Source organism: Crotalus tigris, unplaced genomic scaffold, assembly GCF_016545835.1.
Source record: "Crotalus tigris isolate CLP2741 ecotype Arizona unplaced genomic scaffold, ASM1654583v1 scf7180000018151.1857312, whole genome shotgun sequence".
NCBI lineage: Eukaryota > Metazoa > Chordata > Lepidosauria > Squamata > Viperidae > Crotalus > Crotalus tigris.
In genome coordinates this window covers 172,008-186,170 of record NW_024096849.1, presented here as the reverse complement: position 1 = coordinate 186,170, position 14,163 = coordinate 172,008, and the positions used below count along the sequence as shown (strand labels likewise).

The following is a 14,163-nucleotide window of genomic DNA, read 5'->3' as shown; positions in this document are numbered from 1 at the left end:
ACTGGTTAATTGTTCTCATTGTCGGGAAGTTTCTCCTTAGTTCTAGGTTGCTTTTCTCCTTGACGAGTTTCCAACCATTGTTTCTCATCCTTCCCTCTGGTGCTTTGGAGAATAGTTTGACCCCCTCTTCCTTGTGGCAGCTGCTCAGATACTGGAAACTGCTATCATGTCTCCCCTATTTCTTCTTTTCTTTAGACTAGCCAAACCCAAGTCCTGCAGCCGTTCTTCGTACGTTTTGGAACTGAAGAAGCGTCTTGGATAAGAAGTGAAATGTTTTCTAGGGGAAAAAAAAATCCCAAGAAAGTCCAGTTGCCTTTTGGAAAAAAAAAAAAAAAACACCTTTGGGACATCCTGACCCTAATTTGGTAGACAAATGACCAGTTTGTCATTTCTATTTAGAATAGAATAAAATAGAATAACAAGAGTTGGAAGGGACCTTGGAGGTCATCTAGTCCAACCCCCTGCTCAGGCAGGAAACCCTACACCAATGAAGGCGAACCTTTTAGAGATCGAGTGCCCAAACTGCAACCCAAAACTCATTTATGTATCATCGGGTGCCGGGTGGGCATGGCCCATTGGGTGGGCATGGCTGCGGTGATAACGGCAGATTGGGTGGGATTAAAAAGTTCAATCAATCATTTCCAACTTTGCAAGATCTTTTGTTTTCCTGCGAGAAGTTGAAATTGATTGATTGATTGAATCTTTTTTTTTTTACACACGACAGCAGAGACCTAAAGCGAAAAGGTTTTATAAAACCCAGCTGAAGGCCTAGGACAGGGGCGACGGCGTGCGTGCCCACAGAGAGGAATCTGAGTGCCACCTCTGGCACCTGTGCCATAGGTTCGCCACCACGGCCCTACATCATTCCAGACAAATGGCTGTCCAGTCTCTTCTTAAAAACTTCCAGTGTTGAAGCATTCACAACTTCTGCAGCCAGGTTGTTCCTGTTGAGTCCTTGGCGAAAAGCAGACACGAGAAGCAGTTGTAGTTCTCAGGTTTTCTTTTATTCTGTGTTCAGCTTACAGGTGAAGGCTTCAGCAACGCCCAAAAGCTCCCAGCCTCTTATATAGTCAATTCCCGGGTCAATGTGTTACTTTTCCCGCGCCAGCACCCGTGCATGCGCACAGGCGCTGGCGACAGCCTGTCTGGTCCCGGGCAGCTTGCACCTGCCCGGAACTGCCTGCAAATGCCCCGAGCCCGTTTGCAAGGCTCAGGACATAACAGTTCCACTGATTAACATTTTATTAGCTCCATTTGTGCAGAGCGATCTTCGTTTGCCTTACCTCGTCCATATGTCCAAGAATCTCATATCGTTCTGATCAGCCTGTGAGTTAAGTATGGATGGGATGTATGGATGGGATGCGATGTCAGCTGCCTGAATCCTCTGGTTTCTTCAGTGGTCTACTTAAGGGACCCTTATTAACATTTTTGATTAAGCTGGAGCCAAGTATCAAGTGCCCCCCAATTGATACCCTGTCATTATACTCAATGTTTTCATTAGACGTTTGGGAGAAGAGCTAGAGCCTTGGCTCTTTTATGACTCATGGACTTCAACTCCCAGAATTCCTGAGCGAGCCACGCTGAGGGGAAAGGGAGAGGTTTCCAAGCTGAGCCAGGCTGGCTCAGGAATTCTGGGAGTTGAAGTCCACCAGTCATAAAGCGGCCTAGGCCTAGCCCAAAGGTAGGCAATATTGGCTCTTTTATGACTCGTGGACTTCAACTCCCAGAATTCCTGAGCGAGCCATGCTGAGGGGAAAGGGAGAGGTTTCCAAGCGGAGCCATGCTGGCTGAGGAATTCTGGGAGTTGAAGTCCACGAGTCATAAAAGAGCCAAGGTTGCCTACCCCTGGCCTAGAGGAAGGGCTTATCCAAATTGCAGAAGACCCAGAACAGGGACGAACTCGCTAATATCCTGAAAGAAATTCAAAGCGAACTTGAAAGGTCAAAAGGAGTGGGCTGAGTGAATAAAATGAATGCAGTGACATTTTATTGAGAGAAGGTGTAGCTCCTTTTTTAAAAAAACAATACATTGTCTAGCTCTCCGAATCAAGTTCTGTAATTGGGATAAGGGGTAAAGCGTTTCTTTGGACACGGCATTTTAGGAAGGATTCAGTGTAACAGAAAAGGGCGGAAAGAACAAAGAGGAGATGATCAGGAATGGCAAGTAAGTGTTAAAAGAGCAAAAAAGGAAATTGGGTCTGTTTAGCTTTGAAAAAGAGAACCCAGGCTGGATATAATTGCACTTTTCAAGTACCCGAAGGACTGTCAGATAAAGGAGAGTCTAAACCCATCTGCTGTCATTCCAGAGTGGAATAATGGCCTTAAGTTTCATGAAAGTCAATTTCCATTGAAAATTAAGTAAAACTTCCCAACAATAAGATAGAGTCTGACAGAGGAACCAATTATCAATAAGTTTCCTTCACTGGAGGCCTTCAAGGAGAGGCCGGAGAATCATCTGCTGGAAATAATTTAATTTGGATTTCCCCTGTGAGCAGATTGGATTGGACAAATGGCCTTTTCCAACTTCCCTAATATGCACCTCCACCTACATATGCCTTACCCTCTGCCCATTCCACGTCAATTATTGTAACTATTCTCTCTGGGAATATCTGAGAAGGAACCGTTGGATGACCTATATCTGGAGTGGTTCCCTTTCATTCCACAGTTTTTAATATTATAATTCTATTAATTAATCTTTTGCACTACATGCCTACGTTGCTTTCAAGATATGCACAGCAGTAGGAATGGGCACGCGTTTCAGATTAGTGTACGTAATACCGAATGGTGCAGAAAATCCCAAGAAGAGTACAATTATACTGATTATTAATTTCAGAAACTCTCTCTCTCTCCCCCCTTCTCTCTCCCTCCCTTCCTCCTCCTCCTCCTCCTCCTTCTCTCTCTCTCTCTCTCTCTCTCTCTCTCTCTCTCTCCCTCCCTCCCTCTGGGAAGTCAGCTCCCCAGAGAAGGAAACATTAAAAGGGCAGAAAAATATATTTCCTCAAAAGGATTTTTAAAAGCAGAAACCAACCCTGCCCCTAAGTCTCTCTCTGTCCCAAGCAGAAGCCAGCCCTATACAAATGCAGGTGTAAACCATCAGGAAAGTTGGAGCCAGAAGCTCAAGAAGACAAAGACCTAAAATCTGCATACCCCACCTGTGCCAGGACATGGTAGGATTAACTCACAAAGGCCAAAGGGCATACCCAGACTCAGATCAGAATACGTGACACAGGAAGTAGCCTCAAAGTTCATGCCACAGGGACAGGAAACTATTCCAAACCAAAGGCTAGAGGAGGGTATAAAAACCTACTACCCATGTGCTCAGCCCTTCTTTTCTCTGGTCTTTCCTGCAAGAACCATCTTTCTGCCTCTTTAATAAGCTGCAAAGATTGTCCCAAAGAGACAACTGGGATTCCTTTCGTTTTTCCTCCAAGGCGTTTCGCTCCTCACCCAAAAAGCTTTTTCTTCTCCTCTTGGACGAGAAGTGAAACATCCTCAAGGGAAAAAAAAACAAAGGAAGTGCGCTTGCGCCTTTTGAAAAATCACTTTTGGGTTCCCGTCCCCCCTCTTTGTTGCAGAAGATGGTCTACAAATAATTGCTCCTTTCCGAACAGAATTAAGAGGAGAGTCGCTCTCTAAATCTTACCTGTCTTCCTGTGCTATTCATATTTCAACTGTGCCTGAGCTTCTAGCCCCTAGGAATTTCCATATTTCCCATGTCATTCATTTTCCTGGTTGCTTAATAGTCCCTGTGAGCCTCGTTTCCTCCTCTCTGCCTCTTCCTTCGCCACAGGCCCAAAAGACCCCCCAGTTTCGGCTGCTTTGCTTGCTAGCTAGCATTTCCTAAACTTTTGGGGTTGAGCATGTGTTCCCTGTGGCCTGAATGGCTCTGTAGAGCATATCCAGTCAGAAAGAGGAAAAATGGATTAGCAGCATTGGCTGGCTGGGGTGATTCTGGAGAGGTTTGGCCTGGCTGCGGGGCTCTGCCTCCTTGTGGCTTGTGGCTTCACCCCTCTTCTTCCTAGGCTTCCAGTCTCCCGCACCGTGTCAGCTGTGGTCCTTATCCAGCTGACTTGATCCTGGAGTCTTTTGATTTTCCCAGCGCTTGTCTGCACTCCTAACCCTTTCCCTCCCCAGGAGACAGGAATGCAACTTGTTGCACTGCATTCTCCTTCCGTAGCTGAATTGCAGGTGCTCTTGCTAAGCCAGCGGCCTTCGTTTATATATTTAGAATAGAATGGAATGGAATGGAATGCGGTGGAGTGGAGTGGAGTAGAATAATGATAGAATAGAAATAAGAATAGAATAGAATAGGATTATAGAACAGAACAGAACAGAATAGAATAGAGCCGGAAGGGACCTTGGAGGTCTTCTAGTCCAGCCCCCTGCTCAAGCAGGAGAACCTATACCATCTCAGACAGATGATGTCTAGTCTAAAAAAATCTCCAGTCATGGAGCACCCACGATTTCTGAAGGCAAGCTGTGCCACTGGTTGACAAATGGAACTCTTCAAAGAACTTCGAGGCATTGTTTACCTTAAAGAATCTTTATTTGAGAAGCATAGCGTCGGCACTAACATAATCGAAGCCAAAAACTGGATTCCCCTCCCCTGAGCACATAGTCTCAAAGCACAATTCCCTCCTCCAATTAACCGTCATAAATCACATTCCCCAATTAGCTTGAAGTGCAGGCTTTCCCTCCAATTCTCCAGCCCGCCAATTCTTTATCATCTCTTATTTCAACAACCTTGGTTCTCACGCTAGATTCAGTGTTGTTATGTCTAGCTGGACTCTCATGTACATTTCCCACTCCTCCCCAGCATCATCTAACTCTAAAAGTGAAAAGAAGAAAATGGCTACATCTCCAGCTGTTGTCAATGCAAAAACATCCGATGTTCGCAGCATTGACATAACCTCATAACGAGGTCGTTATGCCAAGAATACCCTTAGTTTGCTTTGAATCATAGTATAATTACTATAATATTTAGGAAACGCCATTGCAAATGTAGTAATCGGCCATTTGATATTCTTATTTGTGATATTTTCCCCAGCATGCAGCTGTTTTGAACCTTGAACTGGGTTTTGTGGTTCGTTTTTTGTTCTCAGGGCAGCGAGTTTGATTTGTGTGAAACGTTCAGAGGTGGCCATTTGACATCACACATAAAGTCCATTTGTGTAGAATAGGAAATTGTGGTATCTGTCCATTTAGATGATTGTACCTCTGTAACAATGAGATTATATATTTAGCACTGTTGCAATCCTTGCTTTTTTCCTCCTTCTTCTTCATTTTGCTCTGCTTGTGTGTGTGTCAGGCAGTCACTGAGCATAACGTTTTAGCGATGTGCCAAATTGTAAGGAAAATTGCTGTAATTGTATTGGGAGCCTTTCAAAACAGAAGCCAGAGTTTTAGAGTGATTCCGTGGGCTGCGTTGAGGAATTACAACGTAACACGTAATGAGCGAATACTATTTCAGATGGAAGAACTCATCTTTTTTTAGAAAAAGAAAAAAAATCTCTGTAAATCTCTTTGCTGAATAGGCCTGATTGGCAAAACATTTCTAATTGTATAATATAATTAAAAAAAAATGGTTGTCAGGCTACAAGGCAAAGGGAGACCAGCGTCTTCAAGGGATGTTAAATAACTCAAATTGTCTATCATGGCTGCATAAATGAGAGCCTCACTCCTTTTTTTATGTGTGTCTATAGCAGGGGTAGGCAACTCCAAGTATTCCTGAGCCAGCCATGCTGAGGGGAAAGGGAGAGGTTTCCAAGCTGAGCCATGCTGGCTCAGGAATTCTGGGAGTTGAAGTCCATGAGTCATAAAGCGGCCTAGGCCTAGGCCAGTGTTAGCCAACCTTGGCTCTTTTACGACTCGTGGACTTCAACTCCCAGAATTCCTGAGCCAGCCATGCTGAGGGAAGGGAGAGGTTCCCAGCTGAGCCATGCTGGCTCAGGAATTCTGGGGTTGAAGTCCATGAGTCATGGCCTACTCTTACGACTCGTGGACTTCAACTCCCAGAATTCCTGAGCCAGCCATGCTGAGGGGAAAGGGAGAGGTTCCCAAGCTGAGCCATGCTGGCTCAGGAATTCTGGGAGTTGAAGTCCATGAGTCATAAAGCGGCCTAGGCCTAGCTCAAAGGTAGGCAACTCTTTACGACTCGTGGACTTCAACTCCCAGAATTCCTGAGCCAGCCATGCTGAGGGGAAAGGGAGAGGTTCCCAAGCTGAGCCATGCTGGCTCAGGAATTCTGGGAGTTGAAGTCCACGAGTCATAAAGCGGCCTAGGCCTAGCTCAGAGGTAGGCAACCTTGGCTCTTTTACGACTCGTGGACTTCAACTCCCAGAATTCCTGAGCTAGCCATGCTGAGGGGAAAGGGAGAGGTTCCCAAGCTGAGCCATGCTGGCTCAGGAATTCTGGGAGTTGAAGTCCACGAGTCATAAAAGAGCCAAGGTTGCCTACCCCTGGTCTATAGTGTTACTGTATATGCCATCTTGCCTTTTATGATACCCCCCTTAGCAAATACTAGGAGAGTTTTTATTTTTTATTTTTTCCTAAGTTTTTATTAATTCCCCCCCCCCCATACATACAACAATAATTTTTCAACCAATGGAGCTGTCTGAGTTTACATTTGCTACTACATACTTAATTCCTGATCCTTTATTCTTTCCTCTAGCCATCAATAAAATAAGTCCCACGTTTGGTAATATTCCGTTTCTTCTTTTTCTTTCAGTCTCATAGTCAATCTGTCCATCTCTGCACATTTTAGTATTTTTTATTATTATTTCTTCATCTGGTGGTATTCCTTCATTTTCCCAATGTTGCGCAAATAAGATTCTTGCCGCTGTTGTGACATGCAAAATCAAATATAGGCTTTGTTTGTTAGTCTTTTCTGGCATTATACCTAGTAAAAAAAGTCCAGGTTTAACATCTACGTGTTCTCCCAACATCTTTTCTAGCCAAGTATGTATCTTTTTCCAATAGTTCTTTACTTTATCACATTTCCACCAAACATGATAATACGTGTCTGACTTATGTTTACATTTCCAACATCTCTTTGACATATTTTTGAACATTTTTTGCTAATCTTGCTGATGGCAAGTGCCCTCTATAGAACATTTTATAGAAATTTTGTCTCGGGAGAGTTTTTAACTTGTCCAGAGATACGTAAGTAAATTATTCAGCCACTCAGTCTGTATGACCCATCTTTTACAACCACAATTGAGCCCCAAGTGAAACATTGTGTCAACGCTGCTAACATCGGATGTTCTTGCTTTGACAATATATGAAGATGCAGCCAATTTCCCCTTAACTTGTGTGTTACGTTTAGAGTTAAAATTAGGTGATACTGGGGGGTGGGGGAAGAATGTGTATGGGAATTAGACATAACAACATAACAACATCCGTAGTGCTTTTCAAGGTTGTTTGAGATAAGAGATGATAAGAAATGGCCGGTTGGAGAACTGGAGGGAAGGTCTGCATTTCAAACTAATTGGAGAATGTGATTTATGACTGTTAACTAGAGGAGGGAATTGTGCTTTGATGCTATGTGTTTAGGGGAGGGGAATCCAGATTTCAGCTTTGACCATGTACGTACCGATGCCATGCTACTCGAATAAAGATTCTTTAAAGTAACCAATGCCTCGACGTTTTTTGAAGAGTTTCATCTGTCGGAACCATGACACATTGGTTAAGTGAATTTTGCCAAATTTTATGACTTTCTTGCCACATTTGTTAAGTGAATTGTTGCAGTCGTTTAAGTTAGTCCCACGGGTGTCAAGATAATCTGGCTTCTCTCCATTGGTTTTGCTTGTCAGACGGTCGCAAAAGGAGTTCACTGATACTGGGGCACTGCAACTATCATAAATATGAGTCAAGGCCAAGCAGCATGGTGGAGCAGTGGTTAGAATGCAGTATTGCAGGCCAACTCTGCTCACACTGCCAGGGTTTTAATTCCTTTGATCCTGACTGACTCAGGGTTTGCCTCAGCCTTCCGAGGTAGGTAAAATGAGGACCCAGATCATTGGGGGGGGGAAGATGCTGACTCTGTAAACTGCTTAGAGGGGGCTGTAAAGCACCGTGAAGTGGTATATAAGTCTAAGCGCTATTGCTATCTAAAATTTGTTATGGTTCCGACAGATGAAACTCTTCGAAAGAACTTCGAGGCATTGTTTACCTTAAAGAATCTTTTATTCGAGTAGCATAATATCGGCACTTACATAATCAAAGCCAAAAACTGAATTCCCCTCCCCTGAACACATAGTATCAAAGCACAATTCCCTCCTCCAATTAACAGTCATAAATCACATTCCCCAATTAGCTTGAAGCGGAGGCTTCCTCTCCAGTTCTCCAGCCCGGCCAATTCTTTATCAGCTCTGGTTACAATAACCTTGATTCTCACGCTAGGTTTAGTGTTGTTATGTCTAGATGAACTCTCATTCTCATCTCCCCCCCCCAGCATCATCCAATTCTAAAAGCGAAAGGGAAAAAGATGGCTACATTTCCATCTGTTGTCAATGCAAAACATCCGATGTTAGCAGCGTTGGACAGATCAATTGTTAAGTTAGTAACACAGAGTTAAGTGAATCTGGCTTCCCCATTGACTTTGCTTGTTGAGAGAGTTGCAAAAGGTGATTGGAGGACTCCAGACACTGCAACTGTCATAAATATGAGTCAGTTGCAAAGCATCTGAGTTTTGATCACGTGACTCTGGGGATGCTGCAACGGTCGTAAGGGTGAAAAACGGTCCTAAGTCACTTTTTTTCCAGTGCCGTTGTAACTTCAGACGGTCACTAAATGAAACTGTTGTAGGTTGAGGACTACCTGTATAGAAAGTCATATTTTCTGTTAAATTGGGGGGGGGTCTATTCTCTAGAATAGAAGTCCCCAACCTTTGGGGCACCAGGGACCGGTTCCGTGGAGAGAGGTTTTTCCGTGGACCGGAGGGTGCGTGGTTTTATGTGCTGCCTGCATCCCACAGATGGGGCTTTGCTTGTTTGCGTGGACCGGTTGCTGGCATGCTGCAGCCCAGTACCGGTCCACAGACTGGGGGTTGGGGACCCCTGCTCTAGAAGACAAAGTTCAGAAGCACAGTATGATAGCAATATTCCAATATCTCAGGGACTGCCATAAAGAAGAGGGAATCAAGCTATTCTCCAAAGCAGCTGAAGGCAGGACAAGAAGCAACAGATGGAAACTAATCAAGGGGAGAAGCAACCTAGAACTAAGGAGAAACTTTCTGAGAATGAGGACAATTAATCCGTGGAATAACCTGCCTCCAGAAGCGGTGAATGCTCCAACACTGGAAGTTTTCAAGAAGAGACTGGACAGCCATTTGTCCGAAATGGTGTAGGGTTTCCTGCCCGAGCAGGGGGTCGGATTAGATGACCTCCAAGGTCCCTTCCAACTTTACTACTATTATTATTATTACATATTGATTGGGGGAAGGTGGGAGATGGATCTGTACTCTTAATACATTGGCACTGCGCCACAGCAGCACCCCAAATGCTTGGTCAAATTGCTTGGAAAGAGCACGGTTTTCATCCTTTCGGAAATTTAGTCAATGGAGGCCTGGCAAAGAGATCTGAAATCCCCACAAACTGACAGGCTGTCAAGGCTTTATTGAAAGAGAAATGGGAAGAAGGCAAAGAGAAGGAATAATCTCTGGCTTTCTGCCTCCAGAGAAATCAGCCAGAGGTTTGGGAAGCTGGTTTCTTAAGAAGGGAATCATTTTATTTTTAGCATTTGAGGAAGATTGATGAGGGGTTTTTTGGAAAAGGAAATTTCGAATAAAAGCCAGGAGAAGCACAAAGCCCTGGATAGCGTTTACCTAATGCAGTGTAATAATAATGATGATGGTGATGATGATGATGATAAAGTTGGAAGGGACCTTGGAGGTCATCTAGTCCAACCCCCCCCTGCTCAGGCAGGAAACCCTATACCATTTCGGACAAACGGCTGTCCAGTCTGTTCTTAAAAACTTCCAGTGTTGGCGCATTCACCGCTTCTGGAGGCAGGTTGTTCCGCTGGTTAATTGTTCTCACTGTCAGGAAGTTTCTCCTTAGTTCTAGGCTGCTTCTCTCCTTGATTAGTTTCCATCCGTTGCTTCTTGTCCTGCCTTCGGGCGCTTTGGAGAATAGCTTGATTCCCTCTTTTTTGGGGCAGCCCCTGGGATACTGGAAGGCTGCTATCCTGTCCCCCCTCGTCCTTCTCTTCATTAAACTAGACATCCCCAATTCCAGCAACCGTTCTTCATATGTTTTAGCCTCCAGTCCCCTGATCATCATTGTTGCTCTTCTCTCTACTCTTTCTAGAGTCTCAACATCTTTTTTAGATTGTGGTTCTCAGCCTGTGGAGATGTGAAAGAGAATTTACTTAAGTTCCAGATGGGGCCTGACTTTCCCTAGCGTACACAAGAAGCAATTATGCTTCTTTTTAATGCCTGAATGGCAATGTAGCACAGGCAATCAAATGCAAACCCTCAATCCAAAGTAACAGAGCCTCCCTCAGCCCTTTCTCTCTTGGAGGGAGGTCATGTTTGCTATCTCTATTGTCCTTTCTGAAAGAGAGTATGAACGGCCTATATATCTTGAACAGCTCAGGTAGTCTTACAGACATACAACAGCAAAAGTACAGTCAACACTCCGTGAAATGTTATTAAGATAAACAACAGTTCAGTTTGAAAAAAATACATCCTTTAAACCAGTGGTCCCCAGCCTTTCTAGCTCTGTGGACAGACAATGAAGGGGGGAAGGGGATGGTTTTGGGCATACATGCGCAGTGCAGAAATGTAGCTTTATGCATGCATGCGCTCGACCTCCACTTGACAGTTCCCAACAGGCTGCGGCGTGGCACTGGGACACAGTCTTGGGGTTGGGGACCTCTGCTTTAAACAATTAAACAGTGGAAATCTTTAACTGATAATTAGGAGGAGGCTTGTTTCAACCTGGCAGTGTTGTGGCTCAGTGGTTAAGATGCTGGGTTTATCAACTAGAATGGTTCAAGACCTGAGCACCATGAGACAGGGTGAGCCCCCGTTCTCGCCCCAGCTCCTGCCAGCCGAGCAGTTCAAAAGCAGCCAAATGCGAGTAGATGAATAGCTAACCACTTCGGTGGGAAGGTAACAGCACTCCGTGACCTCATGCTGGCCACATGACCATGGAAATGTCTTCGGACAGTGCTGACTCAATGGCCTTGAAACAGAGATGAGCACCGTGTCAATGCTGCTAACATCGGATGTTCTTGCTTTGACAATATATGGAGATGCAGCCATTTTCCTTAACTTGTGTGTTACTTTTAGAGTTAGAATTGGATGATACTGGGAAGGGGGGGGAGGAAAAATGTGTATGGGAATTAGTTAAACATAACAAGAGCGTAGTAGTGTGTGGATTCAAGGTTGTTTGAAATAAGAGATGATAAGAAATGGCCAGGTTGGAGAACTGGAGGGAGAGCCTGCATTTCAAACTACTTGGAGAATGTGATTTATGACCGTTAATTAGAGGAGGGAATTGTGCTTTGATAATATGTGTTCAGGGGAGGGGAATTCAGATTTTGGGTTGGACTATGTACGTGCCGATGCTATGCCACTCAAATAAAGATTCTTTAAGGTAAACAATAGGCTTCTCACCAATACCACAGTGAGTCACTTAGGACCATTGTGCGCAGAACAGAATTAACAAGGATACTGTCAAGCCCTCTCAGGCTCGACATATGAGACGGGGGGAAGCCAGCATAGAAGCCAAAAGCTACCGGGTTGGAAAACACGAGCCCGACATCCTCCGACGTTGCCTGAATCATGGACAGTCCTGCGGAACTGCAAACGCAATGCCTGTGATGAAGAAATAACACGCATGCGCAGAAGAACTGTAGACCGCCAATCAGCTGTTTGGCAGATAGCCGAATCACAGCTGACGAGCGTGATTTCCAGAGGAGGCATAAGAACTTTAATGCATGAGAGCTTTAAGAGAACGGAGGGGTTGTAATGTTAATTGTGAAAGAATGCTGGCTGGATAGGGATAGGGTGAGACACGGGAGGGTGGATGGGTGGAGTTTACATTTCACTAGGTGCGGTCGTGGTTAACAGGGAATTGATTGAAGGGTGGGGTTAATTTGGACATGTGTTTAAATAACGCGGGGAGGCAGTAGCTCCCAGTGCAAACTTTGTTTTGACAACGAGCCTTACTGCTTGAGGTCTTTGTTATCGTTTCACTTGAGATCCTAATTAAATCGTTGTTACCCGGGAAGATTTGCGTTCTTGAGCTTCATTCACCGTGGTTCCGGTAAGGATCGCTGACAGATACCTAACTGACTTTCTTGGCTCCTTCTTCCAAGGTGACGACCCTCGTGAACACCAGCAACAAGGGGCCTTCGGGGAAAAAGAAAGGCCGGTCCAAGAAGGCCCACGTCCTCGCGGCTTCGGTTGAACAAGCCACTCAGAATTTCTTGGAGAAAGGGGAGCAGATTGCGAAAGAAAGCCAAGACTTGAAGGACGAACTGGTGGCCGCCGTGGAGGATGTGCGCAAACAAGGTGCGTACCTGGTGAAGGGCAGAAATCTGATCAGAATTAAGGGCAGGGATGACAGGTAGCCCTTGACTTGCCCTCACCACAATGCAGCCCCAAATTTCTGTTGCTAAGCAGGACAGTTGCTAAGGGAGTTGTGCCCCGGTTTCGTGACTGTTCTTGCCACAGTTACTAAACGAGTCACTGCAGTTGTTCAGTTAGTAACATGACATCTGGCTTCCCCATTGAATACTAATACTAATACTAATAAAGTTGGAAGGGACCTTGGAGGTCATCTAGTCCAGGGCTTTTCAACCTTTTCACCCATTTTACCACTTTTAGGATGGCAACATCCGAGTACCACCAGTCGCCTAGCAAGGTGTCAAAAACCTGATGACCAAAGAAAGAAAGAAAGAAAGAAAGAAAGAAGTGATAAAGTACAGGTAGTCCTCAATTTACAACAGTTCGCAATTTCCAAGTGTCCGCATGTTGAGCACGCGACCGTGGGGATGCGGCAGTAGTCATTAGCGTGAAAAATGGACATACGTCACTTTTTTCCAGTGCCATTCAATTATCATTCGGGTTTGCCAGTATTCGTTTTGCGAATGGTCACTAAATGAACTGTTGTAAGCAGAGGACTGCCTGTAGTAGCAACAGCACTTAGACTTACATATCACTTCACAGCCCTCTCTAAGCTTTTTACAGAGTCAGCCTATCATCCCCAACAATCTGGGCTCTCATTTTACTGACCTCGGAAGGACAGAAGGCTGAGTCAACCTGGAGCCGGTCAGGATCGAACTGCTGGCAATGGGCAGAGTCAGCCTGCAATACTGCATTCTAACCACTGCGCCACCAGGGCAACGGAATGGAATGGAATAGCAATAGCAATAGCACTTCGACTTATATACCCTCTAACAGAGTCCACATATTTTCCCCAACAATTTAGGTCAGTGGTGGTGAACCTTTGGCACGGGTGCCAGAGGCGGCACTCAGAGCCTTCTCTGTGGGCACGCGCGCCGTCGCCCCAGTCCTGGGCCTTCAGCTGGGTTTTATAAAACCTTTTCGCTTTAGGCCTCCGCCGCTGTGTGCAAAAAAAAAAAAGGTTCAATCAATCAGTCAATTTCAACTTCTCGCAGTAAAAAAAAAAGATCTTGCAAAGTTGGAATTGATTGATTGAACTTTTTAGTCCCACCCAGTCTGCCGTTACCACTGCAGCCACGCCCACCCAATGGGCCACACCCACCCAGCACTCGACGATGCATAAGTGGGTTTTGGGTTGCAGTTTGGGCACTCGGTCTCTAAAAGGTTCGCCATCACTGATCTAGGTCCTCATTTTACCAACCTTTGAAGGATGGAGTCAACCTTGAACCGGTCAGGATCGAACTGCTCGCAATGGGCAGAGTCAGCCTGCAATGCTGCATTCTAACCACTGCGCCACCACGGCTCTTAATTGTAATACCAAGTCTATGAACATATCACACATTGAATGTTGTCTATTAGGCTTTGGGGTAGTTCTTAAGAATTAATGGAGCAGTCTATTGAGAATTGCTCTGTACTCCCTCTCTTTCTACGTGCTTTCCTCTAGCGCAGGGGTCCCCAATCCCCAGTCCGTGGACCGGTATCGGGCCGTGGCATGCCAGCAACCAATCCGCGCAAACAAGCAAAGCCCCA

General features: G+C 45.2%; 1 protein-coding gene across 2 annotated transcripts in view; it reads left to right on the top strand.

The window, feature by feature from the left end:
* The window catches only part of LOC120310211 (catenin alpha-2-like), a 152,650-nt gene that overhangs the window by 94,179 nt on the left and 44,308 nt on the right, over nucleotides 1–14,163 (top strand). For both annotated transcript variants that reach the window (XM_039348363.1, XM_039348364.1), the window contains exon 3: nucleotides 12,324–12,519. In XM_039348363.1, coding sequence (XP_039204297.1) covers nucleotides 12,324–12,519 — 196 coding nt within the window. The remainder of the gene's footprint in view (nucleotides 1–12,323; nucleotides 12,520–14,163) is intronic.